The sequence below is a fragment of the Ammospiza nelsoni genome, chromosome 6, assembly GCF_027579445.1.
Source record: "Ammospiza nelsoni isolate bAmmNel1 chromosome 6, bAmmNel1.pri, whole genome shotgun sequence".
In the NCBI taxonomy this organism is placed as follows: domain Eukaryota; kingdom Metazoa; phylum Chordata; class Aves; order Passeriformes; family Passerellidae; genus Ammospiza; species Ammospiza nelsoni.
In genome coordinates this window covers 33,522,934-33,539,330 of record NC_080638.1, presented here as the reverse complement: position 1 = coordinate 33,539,330, position 16,397 = coordinate 33,522,934, and the positions used below count along the sequence as shown (strand labels likewise).

The 16,397-nt window shown below is 37.5% G+C and overlaps 1 protein-coding gene and 1 long non-coding RNA gene across 2 annotated transcripts in view; both read left to right on the top strand.

The window, feature by feature from the left end:
- Nucleotides 1-2,115: 2,115 nt before the first annotated feature.
- Nucleotides 2,116-3,630, top strand: LOC132074678 (uncharacterized). Its single transcript, XR_009418626.1, has 3 exons — nt 2,116-2,198; nt 2,743-2,827; nt 3,293-3,630. It is a non-coding gene; the product is annotated as an uncharacterized LOC132074678 (long non-coding RNA).
- A 7,278-nt stretch (nt 3,631-10,908) lies between these two features.
- The window catches only part of RYR3 (ryanodine receptor 3), a 190,089-nt gene continuing 184,600 nt past the window's right edge, over nt 10,909-16,397 (top strand). The window contains exon 1 of the mRNA XM_059474635.1: nt 10,909-11,006. Coding sequence (XP_059330618.1) covers nt 10,956-11,006 — 51 coding nt within the window. The 5' untranslated portion in view covers nt 10,909-10,955. The remainder of the gene's footprint in view (nt 11,007-16,397) is intronic.

The window sequence follows — 16,397 nt, the reverse complement described above, 5'->3', positions numbered from 1 at the left end:
ATAAATTTGAAATTCTCATAAAATATAAATCTAGGAACAGTGATATTGATCTAGAAATGAAGAAATTAAAGAAAAAATAATCTTTGTCCCTTGACTAAAGAAACGTGATCATGCTAAGACTGAAATAGGTTTAAATCTAGTGTGAGGATAATAAAAAAACTCAGCAAATACTGCATAAAAGACAAAAATTAATGCCCAGATTCACAGGGTCAGGTATACATGACCTCACATATTTAACTATAAGAATGTGCCAAAAATTCCTACATGTTTGTAAATGTTAAAACATATGTGTATACAGGTCAAGAGGCAATTAAATAGTGTCCACATTTTTCTGACTACAACTCTTTTGAACATAAATTTTTGAAAAAAAGAAAAATTAAAAACATATAGGACCAATACTGTGTGGCACCTTCTTTGACTGCAAGCTGAAGTAAATCCACATGGCAGCTTACAGTATTTAGCCATGACTTTCATTAACTCAAGATCAATTACTGTGTAATATCTATGCAAAGCATTTCCCTTATTTATTGTTTAGTTTTGTTTTTGCTCATGAAGAAAACTGTTGATTCTCCTTTCTCAATTCTTATTGTTCTTTCACAGCAAGTTTTTAAACACTGACCATACTTGAAATGGTAACACAAAATAATTAATTTTATTTTTTAAGAATTTGATAGGACAGTTGGACACAATATGGGTTTGGGTCTTTTTTGAAAAAACATTTATCCAAGGTTTCTTGAACTTCACTGTAACTCCCTTCCTTTGTGAAGCCATATTTAGTTTACATTTGGGTTTTTTGTGTTTTTTTAAAAAACATTTTTATTAGAAGTACTAGTTGGAAACATCCCTAGGGCAAAAAAGATATTTATTATAACATCCTGCCCACATTATGCAACATAATAACTCACAAATAATTAATGAAAACCACAAAGTTAACTCCATAATGATTTTCAGAACTACATGAAATTTCAGTACCTGCTAGTTAAAGAACTGAGGAGCTATAAAGGTAAACACAAAGCTATAAAATTAACTCCTCAATCCAAATCACTTAAACTAATAGTACATGAAAATTTGCTAAGGCTTACTTACCATAATTTGAGTTGAGGAGTGAGAAGATGATCCTAAATTTTGATTGAACTTTCTTCGCATTTTTAAAAGCTGTTTGGACAGATTTCCTTCACATGTAATAATTTTCCATTGTTATACCCAGTGTGCTAAAAGAAAATATATACAATTAATTGCTGAGGGGTGATAAAGGCAAGTCCTGCACCCCTAGTATGTGGTCAGCTTTACCTTTGCAGTCTCTTACAGCTGTTACAAATTGAAGCAGCTGCCTTTATTTCATCTGCAGAAGCCATAACCTTTCTTTGCCTGCAGAGCTGATTCAGTAGAGTCTAGGCAAAAGTCTGTGGCATTTTGAAAGCTAAATACTATTTCCTATCGATTTCTCATTTCAGCCTGCAGTGTTTTTGAACCTGTCTGTACAGGGCTCAGGAGACTGAAGCAAATTTGAAAAAAGTGAGGCAGCGCAGCATCAACTACTCTAGATTTGCTTCCTCTGTTCCCTGAGGTGATTCGGGGGGCAGGTGGCATTTAACTATGGTTACAAAAGTCAAGTAACAAAGAACTGATTGTTTTTTGGGTTATTTCTAGTATTAGACATTCTTAGATGGCAGGCCAAGCTGCCTACAGGCCAAGCCACATCTGCCCAGAGCTGCCTGGCCCCACAGCTGGGGCCTGTAAGCACACAGTCTGTGGTAATTTGGAATGGGACTGGGGCCGAGCCTCATCCCCAATGGACTACAGCTGTGTGGGCCAGGTGAGCAGCATTGACAGCAATGCTCAGGTGCAGTTAGCCTCATCCCCAATGGGTTACAGCTGTGTGGGCCAGGTGAGCAGCATTGACAGCAATGAGCCATGGAGTGCTCAGGGGCACTGAGCCTCATCCCAATGGGCTACAGCTGTGTGGGCCAGGTGAACAGTATGGAAGGTAATGGGTCGTGGAGTGCTGAGGTGCACTGACCAATCACAAAGGGAACAGAGAGCACACAGGTGCAATGCATAAGCTATGAGGGGTATAAAAGGTTGGGCTAAAGAACAAGAAAGGTAGATGGTTGTAGACTTCTGAAGTGGTGTGATGTTATTGCTGTATGGGCAGAGGCCTGAAGCCTTTTGGTGTTTTGTGGTGTTGCTCTGTGTGGGTGAGCACTTAAAGCTTTCTGGTATTGTATGGCAACACTTTATATATCATAGCCTTATCAACTGTGCTACGTGCTGTGCCAGGGGTCCCCTGCAGAACAGCACCCCAGGACAGTGGTACTGGGAGTGGCAGGATTTCTCCAGGCAATTGCGATTAACTAGGCCAAGACCAACACTGTAATAACACAGAGATGTGGCAGACTCATATTCATGTATATTCTCAAGCATTTTTCTGGGGCCCTGTTGGGACCCGCCTGTGGTGAGGGCAGTCACTCCGGGCAGCCTTGGCTCTGCTGGGTAATCTGTGCCTTCCAAGTGCTCCTGGTGCTGGGGCAGCCATGAGGGAGCAGGGCTCCAGGCCTGCATCCTCCCTGCCACCATGTCTGGGAAAGGGCCGTGCTCCTGCTCCGAGCCTGGCCTGTGAACCTTACTGCTTGGTGGATGGAGTAGAGGTGACTGCTGCATGCTTGATTTAGGAACAGAGATGATTCTGCTTTCCTGCAGGAAAGGGGAGGACAGGATGTTGCAAGTCTAATCGCTTTTCAGTTAACAGGACTGCCAGGGTCCCCTCTGCATGACCACTGCAAAACCAGTTAGGATGGCTCGTGATGCAGCGCAGGATCCACTGAAGGTGAGAGGGCTTAACAAAAACAATCCATGGTCAGATTAAGGTACACTGAACCTAAGTAACTTATTTGACTTGGTAGAATAGTGCACTAATTAAAACAGCATTGAACAACATATGCTTCCCCTATTTTTTAATTTTACTTCTTTAATCAAGGAGTTAATGCAATTTTTGAATGGTTATCTTTGTTAAAGCTGGTTAAGGCCCTCTAACAGTCTGAGTGATCACAATTTTCTCTATCTGGGCTAATATATATTCTTATTTTAGCTTGGGCTTCTAGGCCTGCTTTATCTAGAGAGCAATATCTCTTTGTAATTGATCAAAGTAAATATATTCCTTTTCTTGTATCCAGTAGATGAAGGCAAATAATCAAACTACATATTTCAAGAAGCACTCTTGAACCTTAATTATTGCAAGGTAGATTATGAAAGCAGACCTTTTTTATTGCGTTTTTATTGGGTTTTTTTCCAGGTTTAGGCTCCTTTATCTTGGGAATATTTGGAAGAGCTAGTCCCATAATTGGTTTCTACATTTTCCCAAGAGATCATAGCTAGTATTTTGAGAATCTTGTTACAAAAGTTAATTAAAGCATCTCCAGCATGTTTTCGTTTGCTGTAACACAAGTAAGATTAATACAGTCACAACATCTATGCTCAAGTTGAGAAAAAGCATTTAACAAGATATTACAAAGGTCTTACATTTGGATATTAAATTGCCTATTTAAAGCTGTATAAAATTGACAACAAAACTTAAAAGTAAAACCAAGTAAGCAAAGATGTGAATAAATAGGAATATGCATAAAACTAAAAGTGAGAATGGCTACTTTTTCTTAAGCCCCCAGCAATGCATATCAATAAGTCTGTTCTACACCAAGGAACACACAGTACAGCACAAGTCATTTTATGGGAAAAAATTTTAGGCTTCTTGGTTTTTAGTCTTTGAGAAGTGAGGAAAAATAGGTGGTTTTAAAAAAAAATTAGTGTCTGAAAATAGAAGTTGGAATTCCTTATTGAATGAAATACAAATTCTGTTCAGTTTTAACTTTTTTAACATATTTTTCTTATTAGTTATGCCAAATTAATTGTTTTTAAAATGTTATTTTCTACAATTGATTTGTAGTTACTACATTCAACTGTTCCAATACAATGGGATTTTAAAATCCCATATTTTTAGTTTTGCAGAAAGTGGAAGATTTTGTGAGACTATTATAGCAGATTTGCTCTTTTCTTACTTCTTTTTTTCTGAAGTATTCACAAATGGGTGATGCCAGAAATGGGCTGAAATGTCACTTTACTTTGACTTAGCAGTCCTTATGTAACTTTCTAATTATATTTGTAAGTTTAATATAAGTGTTTATGTAAATTTTGAATTAATATGGCTGCTCCATTTAAATTAGGTCTAACCCAAAGTGATGAGATGAAGATCATTATGGTTTGAATAGGTATGGCTGTGTACTTGGTATGCCTAGAAATGGTGACCTGTTTATGTGATATACAGTATAACTATCACATTTGTAATAAGCTAGAGTAAGTTCATGGACATTTTTCTCTGTAAGACTGCAGTCTCAGCATGATATGTAGAGCAATTTTAATTGTGTAGTAATATTTAGAATGGAGTTTAATGTAGAGTGTAGTCAAAGTCAGTTTTGACTACTCCTTTATCTGCTGGAGAAGCAGTACAGTGAAGCCCAGTCCAGGAGGTTCGTGAAAAGCACCGATGGCAACTTGCTGTCACAGGTAGTGGAGGATCCCACAAGGAAGGGTGTGCTGCTTGACCTTATGCTAACAACCAGAGGAGGTGATGGACAGTCTTGGCCATGAGATTGTGGAGTTCAGTATTGGGTGAGGATGAAGCAGGACAAGTAAGGTTGTAACCACAGATTTTAGGATAGTTGAATTTAGTGCCTCTTCTGGGATCTTGCTGGGAGAATCCTGTGACTACAGGCTCTGCAGGAAAGAGGGGTCCAAGGGAGCTGGTTGATATTTGAGGATCACTTCTTCCAGGCTCAAGAATTATGCATCCCAATGGGCATGAAATTGGGCAAAGGGGGCAAAAGACCTGTGTGGATAAATAAGGAATGTAGTCCAGACATTTCTCAAGTGTAAGTGAGAAATACGTAAGAGAGGGAAGCAAGGTCAGGCCACTTGGAATGAATGCAGATAGGTTGTTAGAGTAAACAAAAATGACAAAGACATTCCCATCTGGAATTAAATCTGGTCAAGGATGTTGAGGACAAGAAGAAACATATAAGTAGCAACAGGAAAACTAAGTGTAATGTGGAGGATGCTGGTAACTGAACACAGAGCAGGCAGAGTTACCGAATGCCTTCTTTGCATTGATCTTTACAAACAAGACCAGCCCTCAGGAATCTCTCACCCAGGAGAGCAGAGTAAAGGAATATGCTGGAAGGAAGACTCCTTTGGCCAAGAAAGATTGGGTTAGAGAACATCTAGACAAAATTGAGGTCCATAAGTCCTGATGGGCTGTATCCACAAATGCTGAGGGAGCTGGCAGATGAAATACCTAGGCTGCTTATGATCGTCTTTGAAAAGTTGTATTGATTAGCAGTGGTTCCTAAGGATTGTAAGAAAGCAAATTTCACTCCAGTCTTCAGAAAGGCAAGAAAGAGGACCCAGGGAATTGTTGGAGAGTCAGCCTCACACCAGTCCCTGGAAGATGATGTAGCACCTCATTCTGCAGGCCATCTTTATCCACAAGGATGACAAATAGGTGATCAGAAGTATTCAGCATGGATTCACTACAGGTTCATGCTTGTCCAGCCTGACTGCCTTCTATGATGAAACAACTGTCTGGATAAATGAGGGAAGAGCAGTGTATGTTGTCTACCTTGACTTCAGCAAGACTTTTTGTAGGGGGATAGAATATAAGAAAATAATGATAATTTAGAAAGTAATCTTACCCCTAAGGAGTTGCAGCTGGGCCAATTATCAAAGATTAGGACCAGGCCTGACTTTAACAGGCCACAGCTGTAACCAGTAAGATGAGTGCTATAAAAGAGTGGGGTGGCTGATTGAGAAGGGAACTGGAGTCAGTTGGCTGCTTTGTGAAGATGAAAGAGTCAGTGCTCTGAGGAGAAGCCTATGAGAAAACACCAAGAAGGCATGAAACTTCTGAGATAAGGAGACAACAGTACGGAACCCCTGCAATAAGATGACAACAACTTTTGACATTGTTCTCATGGTGTCCTCATAGGTGAACTCTGGAAGTGTGGACTGGACAAGTGGACAGTGAGGTGGATTGAGAACTGGCCAAACAGCAGATCCCAGACTGTTGTGATCAGTGAGTGGCACAGGGTCTTATTGTGAGCTTGTAACTAGTGGTGTTCCCCAAGGTTCACTTTTGTGAATTCTTTACCTGAATTCATTGATTGCTTGGATGAAGGGCAGATTCATCCTCAGCAAGTCCACTGACCACACAAAGCTGGGAGGAGTGACTGATACCCTGGAGGGCTGTGCAGGTGATCAAGCACTGGAACACGTTGCCCAGACGGGTTGTGAAGTCTCCCTCACTGGAGATATTCAAGAACTGTTGGGACACAATCCTGTGCCATGTGCTTTGGGATGACCTTGCTTGAGCAGCGAAATTGGTCCACCGGGGACAAATGTACTGCATAATCTGGAGTAAAATTGGAAATAAGGCTCCCAATGTCTTAGGCTAAAGTAATGGCCACTGTTACGTTTACCTGGTGGCAGAATATTTTTTAAACTTTACCACCAGATGGCAATCTAACATAAAAGTTTGATCATTGGTGAATGAGGTTTTGAATCTCTGGTTTGAGATACTGTTCTTTCCTCATTTTGCTTTAAGTAGTGCTGAATTTGCTTAAAAAGCCACTGAATGAGGCCTACAAGCAACATTGATACTGTGCTATGAATTCTGAAGCATTACATAGTATACTTTACACTTTCATTAAAAAGTGGCATCAGAGGTTTACTTAGTTTTTAAAATTTGAGGAAAACTTTGACCAAGATGTTACATTTTCCACATGAAAATTAAATGCAATTCCTCCAGATTAAATTAAAAATAAACCTCCCTCCACCCCAATCCCTGCCAAAAAAATCCCCAACCCAGAATACTCCAAGTAACAAGACAAAATGACAACAAAAGCACCCTGGATAGTCACAGAAGTAGTTTTCTCTTTGGCACATGAAATGTTCACCTGTTAAACATGCCTAACATTAGTGAACTGAACAAGGAGCTGACTGCTGAAGATAGTCAGCATAATGAATTTGAATACTTTAGTGATGTTTTTGTAAAGAAAACAATTATTTTACTATTAATGGCATTTTAAAACCTGTATTTGTGGTTTTTTTTTTTTTTTTTTTTTTTTTTGTTCTTGAGGCACATAAAGAATGCAGAGATATGACAGTCTTTTAAGAAGCACCTAACTTTTACCACTACAGCCTGTAATTATCAGTGGAAAATTTAGTTTTGATTCCTCACTCAACTGACTTTTTGGTAACTGATATTACCTTTACTTTTTAAAATGTCAATGTGTATGTATTACCATTGCAGGTTTTGCAGATATCTTCTACTTGGTATTTGAGTCATTTTTGATTGGGTGTATTAAGTCAATCTTCACAAAGGTAAAATACACAAACAAAAGTTGTTTACAGATTGTTCAGATAATAATTAATTACAGAGAGATTTTTTAAAATTTTGTTTTGTAATATCCATCTTGCTATTTTATTGTCAGGCTACTGCTACTATTAAAATTCTATCCTACAATCAAGGACAAGTGAAGAGTCAGCCTGAATCCCACGGTGAAAGGGGTGAGTTTATGTTGTAGGATAACCAGGCTGCATGTTTGTAATGAAAACTGAAAGGAAGTTTTCCTTAAATTTGATTCATGGACATGTCCTTCCAATAGCTTTAAAGTACCATGAGCTCTTTCCAGAGCGTGTTTAGGAGGAAAAGTGCTAAATTGCAGATTGAGGATTGATAGGGATGAATAGAGTATCATAAAACACATAAGTGGTCACAGTTCAGATTGTTGGACCTGTGTAGGTTTCCAGGTGTACTTTCAACCTGTAAAGTGGAATGCTGCACTTTACAGTCATATCCAGTAAAGCAGAGTGACTCTATATACATATACATAGATATACACACACATCTACACATAGATATATATATACACATATATACCCTGTGTGCAATATGTGGTCATTGCAGCCAAATCTCAGTCTTGTAGCAATGGGGAAGTCCTAGACAGAAAATATGTCTTGAGAAGATGTGGATCTCATTATGCTGTAGTAGGTGAATAATTTTCTTCTTAAACATATAGCCCCAAAAAAATATCTAGGGAGCAGAAGTGCTATGCAATGGTTTTGCATTACAGTTGGCAATTTTAAAAAGAGGAAATCTAAGAAAAATATTTTGTTTATAATGGCAGGGTATTGTTTCCCAAAACAATGCATGGGATGCTTTGTAAAGATGATTATCAAACCATAGAGGAACTTACAAACAAAAACCCAAACCTACTGGTTTGACATGAATCAGAATTTTCCCAATATTTCATTCTTCATATGCTTTGTCTATTGTTTAAAGAAATTCAAAGAACTATCCTAGCATGTTGATGTCTGCTTAAATGAAAAAAAAAAGTTGATACCCTATCCCCCTTATTAGGAGTTGCAGAAATAGATATTCATAGCTATGTATATTAACGGATATAAACATATTATTTTACTCTAAATTTTTTTCATTTCATAGGAAGCATTTTAATGGAATACTCCAACATATGAGGAAAACAGTAGAAAAGTTATATATTTTCTCCCTTTTCATTTGATTCAGGTGGATTAATCTCAGCTTTGCATGTTCAGAAATTACTATATGGAAATCTTATATGACTGAGATAAAATTTGGCCAGCACATGTACTTAATGATATTGATTTCTATTTGTGATGAAAATTCAGCACTTGTGCTTATTTTCCCAGGTTTTGGGTTATTTCTTGCTAATAATCTTTCGAAGTAAAGTAGTATGCTTGAAAGATTGTTTCATTTAAGATGATACAGAAAGTGTCCTTACATGTGTATTGCATTTTGCCATGCCATATCAAATCCATTGTGTATAGAATGGAATTATAGAATGGTTTGGGTTGGAAAGGTCCTTAAAAATCATCTAGTTCCATAACCCTTCACTTACTCTGGTCAAGGAAACCTTCTGCTAGAATGTAAATTAGGAAATAATATAAATGTGTGGGTAAGCATGTGTCATAGTAGGCCTCACTGTCTACTCTTTTTAGTAAAATCACAGAGTGGCATGCTTTGTTTTTGGGCAAATTTTTCCCATTTACCTCAGATTTTGAGTTTTTTTTCTGGAATAACACTATTCCATAAGGAAGACCTATTATGGTATGCTCTTTTTATTGATGAGGAATGAGATAAATTGTTGATCCAGATATGGCTGGAGTTAAATTAAACACTACAGAAAAACCCCAGACACAAAAATGGATGTTCAAATGCCAGCCATATCAGTTTTCTGGCACCTCAGAGAAACATTTTTCTGCCACATTGCCTTTGCCTTGCACAGCAACCAACAAAAACTGCAGGGTGGGGAAAAGGAAGTGGATGGGCTGGCAGGAAGAGCCACTATGACTATACCCACTAAAGGCTTCTGAGTTGCTTTTGACCTGAAATTGCCTGTTGCTGAGTAATGTGTTTGGCATTATTTTTTGGATGGATTTTCTCAGGGTAATAAGACAGAGTGAAATAAAACATTTTTCAAAGAATTCTGCCCATCAAGGAGAGAAAATCTTGGGCATCTCATTTTCTGGCTTGTGACTATGGTTATTTTAATTAGTGCAAAATGAGAATAGTATTTATTTGGGGGGTGGAAGGGCAGTGTGCATTGGGCTCTACATCCAGAGGACAGTTGTCCGTAAATTATTAGCTTGTGGGCACAGAGTATGCAGTTTCAGTTTTCAGTGTGCTACACTCATCCTTGTGACCCCAGGAAAGATACTGTTTCCTTATTGTACCTATGTTTTCTTTTGTATACCATAAATATGTTCTTATTGAGAAAAAGTATACCTATGGTAGTCTGTGAGAGAATATGTCAAGTTAAATAGGGACTGCACAAAGTTTGAGTAATTCTTCTCAGGGGCTGAATGTAGGGGTAAGCTGTGGTTGCAATCTTATCACAAGATTCAAGATCACACAGTGAATTGGCTGGCAAGAGCCTCCTCAGCAGTTTCTTCTGTTTCCTTGTCATTTTTTTTCCTCCCTTCACTTAATTAAATTTTGTTCTAGTGTTGATCTATTTTCTTCCCTTCATTATTTGCTCTTATTCAAGTGATAAATAGCAATTTTCATTAATTACAAATTTCTTCATTGTTGAACTAGAATTTAAATTTATTTTATTTTGACATAAATGTGTTCTGTGGATTCTGAAGTAAGTATGCATCATCTTCTATAAATACTCAGGTGTAGTTCTAAAAAGATACAGATAAAGCCCTTGAAGTCCCTAGGATAGAGTATAAATACCATGTAAAGGGATAGCACGAATAACTACACATAGTTGGTTCAGATCATAAAGTCATCTTGGAAATCAGATTTGCAGCTGCTTATGCAGAGAAGCAAGAAATGGAAATTATTGTAAGCAAGCTGAAAATACCTGCTGTCAAAATCCGCTTGTCCTGTGATCATCAGGATTACATCCTTCTGCTGCATAATCAGTAGGTTCAAAATTGCTGAATTTGATACATTTCAGTGCAAAATTTGCTATCCTGATCTGTGAAAATGGAAGCTCAAGCCCTGCTTTTATTAACACTTCACCATTTCTGTTGTTCTGCCCACACAGTGTCTGGAGGGGAAAAAATCAACACCTAGTGATGCATATAACGCTTCCTGCAATACCTTAACAGTGGGGGGGTTTGCCTCCAGGGTAGAGAGAAAAGGGAGAGAATTGCTTGCTATGAGCTGGAAAAGCAGCAGCGCAGTTGGCTCTGGCAGTGAGGGGGTTGACTGACAGTCTGCAGTGCAGTGGAGTTAGCTGAGCTCCCTATATGGCTGTGGATTAGCTATATGCTAATACTGATAGGAGAGGAGCAGCACAGAGCGCAGTGAGCTGACGGTGGAGGCGATCAGCCTCAGCAGAGCTGACTCCTCAAGAGCCATGGCTGAAGGGGGTGAAGGAGGGGAAGATGAAATACAGTTCCTTCGAACTGTAAGTATCTGCTTTTTATAGGTCATGTAGTACATGATTTTGTGTCTCACGTCTATTTGTTTTCTGTTGTATTAAAAATAAAGTGTTATTTCTGTGCTGGGCTTTGCCAAATGGCAGAATTGATTTAGTCAGTGGATAAAATAAAGCAAGAATAAGAGCTCTAATAGCATCATGCAGTCTCAGTGTGTTCTTCCCTGAATCTGCTCAATAGCCAGTTTGGTATAAGGAGACCTATTTCCGCTGTAATCCCCTGTGTTTGAAGCGTCCCCGTCAACTTTGTACTTGGGTTTCTAAATGTAGCATGCCAAATATGTGACCTCTGAAACTTCTGTCTGGGTTAGATTTCACTGACATTAACAGAAGCTTTGCAAATAGGAGTGCCTTAAAATGATGAATAAACCAAGCAAGCCCCTGATGACCTCTTCTGATAAACATGCACATAGAAGCACACTTGTGTGTAGGGAATACCAACAGATGTTGAAGTCAGGGCTCTGCAAATATTTGGGTCTTTTCTCTACTTAAATGAAGCTTATCTTTAAAGGACATAAGCATTTCTTTGGGAAGGGGTGTTAATTAGTGAAATACCCTCCACTTGGTGCAATTTTCTATAAAGAGCCCTCACACCATTCTTTCCTAAAGCTTTACACAAATCTAGTATGACAACTAATTTAGACTTTTAAGCAAGTAGTGTACGTGCATTAATTTTTGGGAAGAGGATAACATCCTTTTCATGTCTCACCTTGTGTCTCCTTATATTTACCCTGCATGACTAAGAGTGTGTTGTTGTGTAACTAGCGTGGAAAAACTGCTTTTAGATGTATTTCCTTCCCTTTCCATGCTATCTTTACTTTGCATTTATCACAAATAATGTTTTAGAAACAAGCTCCTCTAGAGCTGATTCAACTTTGAAAGGATAAGTCACTAAAATAAAAAATTGCTAAGTTCCCAATGTAAGAAATTACAAGATTGATTTTTGAGAAGCTGGGGTAAATAATTTATGGGAAATAAAGGTTGGAGTGAGGTGATGGCTGCTGCTGTAAGTTGTTTAGGTGTGATGAAGTGTCATTAGTACTTTTAAGCCTCAGAGAATTTCATGGGGAGGGGGAGCAGGAGGGGATGGATAATGACAATGAAAAATCTTTTCCAACACCCTTCCACTACATTTTTTAAAGGTACATATTTTAGCAGATTACTCCAGCCTTTAATCTGAGACTGGAGCGTTAAATGTGTATCCTTCATCCTCTCACTTCCTAGGATGCTGCCTTGACAGAGCAGCCATCCTCAGGGATGGAGTGAGAAGCTTTGCCCTTTCATAGGTGTAGCCTGTGTGTGCTACATGAGATGGCAATTTCTGCTGCTGTGATACATTCCATGCTCGAGTAACTCTGTTGCACTTCTTCCAATGGTTAAAATTGAGTTCTCAATAGCAGTGTGGGCCAAAACTGGAAACAGCAAAAGGGAGACTATGCAGAAGCGTTCCTTCCACACAGTGCAAGGAAATTTCTACAGGGGAGAGAATGAACTAGATTTTTCTCTTGGAAGTTCTAGCTACTTCTTGCTCTAAAAATCATATCAGCTACTGCTGTCTCCTCTACATTATAAATCTTCCTTCATTGCGGGCAAGGGATGTATTGTTTGTTTCTTAGTATACTGAGAAAGGAAACATTTATTAGATGCTGAGTGCTACAGTGAGATACACCTTCAGTACTGATTTCTTACAGCTTTTATTTCTGCATAAGCAGTGTTTGTGTTTACAAACATATAGTACAGTAGTCCTTAAGAAGTCTTGCAGTGAAATTGTTAATCAATTAGAATCTTCTCTGAATCAAAATATTTTCTAGGTTTTTGGATTGCTGCTGAATGTTTCCAAGGCTTATGCAGCTGAATTTTCCTTTGAAAATGTTGATATCCATATTTTTATTTTTGAGTCGTTAGACGGAAGTTATCTAGGATATTTTGGGGTCTTGGGGATAGCTCTTTGTTGTTTAGGTATAAAATAAGATATGTCTTTTGATTCAAGGTTATCATATAGCATTTTTTTTGAGAAAGGAGAACCAACTCTTAAAAATCTGCTTAAATTATTTTTGCTATCTTAAAGAGAAATGTCCTTTTGTCCTCAATTTTTTGTTGGTTATGACTTTTTTTTTGTCTTCCAGATCTAAGTAGTTGTTTAGTTTTGTGTCTCACTTTTATGTTCTTTCCTCATATAAAAGGTTGAGAAGCCTGTTAATGCATGATGATGAAATCTGTATTTGTTTCTATGGAGCAGTAACTTGTGGGCCCATTTATAAGATTTGATGGATAGCTTTTTACTGTCATTTTCTGTTCCAAAACATTCCTTATACTTAATTAGTTTGGCAGCATTGGGAATGAGAAACACCTAAAGAACAAATTCCAGAGAGGATAACAACATTGTCATTGTTCTAGAAGTAGTATGTCTTCAGTACTCATTTCAAATATGTCCCAATGCTTGTGTAAAGCCTTTACATGCAATGACAGCATTTCAAGGAAGGTGTTCATTATACAATGTAATTTGTGTTCTGAATTTTTCTGTGACTTGTAAGTTCAGTATGAACATAAATATCTAAGCACGCATTTTTTTCTTACACTGCTACCCTGTTGTTGTGTCTTTGTTATGATTATTTTTTGTGCTTTATTTCTTGTAATGATGCTTAGAATTGTTTATCTATTTTTCTTGCTGGTGGTTTCCTTCTGGTTTTTGTTCTGGATATTCAGTGTGTCATGTATGGAAGGGAGAAGCAAAGCACTTGTTGCATGTGTGTAACAAACAATACTGCTGTGGTTTAGTTTCCCTTTTGTTTAGATGATTTTCCTATATTGTTTATTTGTTACCCCCTCCTAAAGTGTGAATGCACAAGAAATCAATGTAGCTGACATTATGCAGCATTAGGTGAGAATACATATGGTTACCTGTGCTGTTTTCAGATAACATACTGAGGGATATAGAAGGAGACTTGTTTCCCTTAATGTGAATGAGTGTAAGCAATTCTCATTTGCGCCTTTCCTATCTGCTGGGAATTTACTGCTATGATGAATTGAAACCATTCTCTCCTCTCCAGAAATTATTCACAAGTTCCTGCTGCTGCTGAATTACTCAAATATGAGGTGGTCTCTGTCTTGGAGCAAAGAGCTTTTGCCTTCCTCCATTAGAAATACTTAAATAGTAACTTGCTCACAGTAACTGAGCACATGGTTGAGGACGGAGGTGAAGTCCCACCCCTGCCAAAGCACTTTAAATGTAATGAAGCATATCAAAGTTGTTTGCCATCTTAGAGTGCTAAATATGGTGGTAACACTAGTTGAAAGGTCTATTGCTTTGCTATTTTTCCTGAAATTCGTACTATCAATGGAAAGAGTTCCTCCTTATTTTAATAGAGGTACCTTTTTTTGTTGGCTTTTTGTTGTTGTTGGTTTTTTGGGTGTTTTTTTTTTAATGGTTCATTAGTCAACGAAATTTTGCCTCATTTTCTGTAAATCTAAATACTTTTTGTGGCGATGTGTCTGGGCATAAGTGTATATATGCCTTTGTGCCTGTGTGTGTCATTCTTTCCCCAGCTGGTTACTAGTCATTCATTTCTGTGAGTGACAAAGGCCTTACCAATTGGTTCTTCTTTAACTTATGCTCCTTTAACAGCTTCTCTCAAAGACTTAACTTTAAGTGTTCTCTTAAACCTCTCTAATCTCGATCTAAAAATTTACAGACAGGAGTGGGAAATTGTTTTCTTCCATTGACTGACTGAAATTATCTATTATGCTTAAATAGCAAAATACTCTTGTTGCAGATACCCAGAAAAGAATATTTGAATTTTTTTTCAAGATCTAGTTCATGTATGTAAATTTACACAATGAGTTTACAGATCTTTTTAGGGTCATTTGTGTATTGAGTTGCTGCTCAGAATCAAGAGGATTGAGCAGCTCATACACAAATTTATTTGTAGATACACATTCCTATCTATACTTCTTGAAAATGAAGTCTTCTACTGTTCAGATGTTACAAATGAGATGGGAAGTAATCTGTTTTACAATATGAACTGTCCAGGTATACTGTAAATTAGATTTTCTTTTTCCCCCCAATCATTTACTGCTGCCAAATATAAATATAAAAAGTGATTAAATGATGATACTTCTTAAATCTATTCTAAGAGTTGTACTACACCATTTCAGTTTATCAGGGATCAGTGTGGCATAAAACTAGTTCTTTTTAGATGCTTTTAATATATGTTGGTTCATCAAATCTGTGTTCCTAGTGGTGTATCTCTAGTGACATAACAAAGAACATATGAAGTGGAAATATGAAAATAATTTTTCCTTAATAGTCCAACCTTGTATCTAAAAGTTATGTGACTAACTGCATGCTGATATTCTGTAGCACAGATCTCTGAGCCTTGATTCAGTAAAGTACAGAGATCTCCTATAAAGTACCTACTAGACCAATACTTGTAAACAAATGTATCAGACAAATGTCCAAATACCAAACAATAATGGAAGATATTTCTAGGGAGAAGTCTTTATCAGTGCTTAATTAAAAAGTGGGAAAATCTGGAAACTGATCACAGTGGCCTGTGCATGAATTTACAGAAAACTATAGAAAGGAAATGCCTTGAGATGAAATTAGTGGAATCTTCCTGATGCCCTTTTTAAGGGTGCTGGAATAATTTGTAATAATTTCTCTTTTGGAATTAAATAAATGTAAATGTGTATTTTAGGCCCCTGTGATTAATCAGAGGTGAAGGTGGATTTCTTAGTGTCAGATTGAAGGTAGCTGAGGTACAAATACCCTTCCAAAAAGTCCTGACATTGATCCTGAGATGGTACATTGTTTGGTTTCCTTGAGACATTTCTTGTTTTATTTAGCATGGATGTATAGAATAGGCAGTAATCCTACTTTTTTTTCCGACAAGAATGTAGATCAGTACAATTCAGAGATGCACTGTGAAACAATATACAATCATAATACATATATGTGTGGTATATGTAGGGATATATTGTATATCATATCAATAGAATAAATGTAATTGTATGTAACAAGTTGCACTTAAACAGGCTGGTTCATCTTAGACCAGTCCACATCAGTTAAAATCAAAGTGACACTATAATGCATGAACTCGACATCATGCTTTTCTACTGCTTTTTACTAGAGCATAATTTTTAAAAATGCTATTTTAAAAAGAAATCAGTGCATATACTACAATGTTAGGAATACAGTGTGTTGTTAGAAAATACTTGTGAGATTGAATTTATTCATGATATTCATGATCCTCTTCTAGGATAGATCTAAGTAACTCCTTGTTAGTTTCCTTTCCTTCCCCCCTCCCCTCCCCCCCCCGTTGTACTTCTGGGGGTATTTGATGTTGATGCAGTTCTACAGAA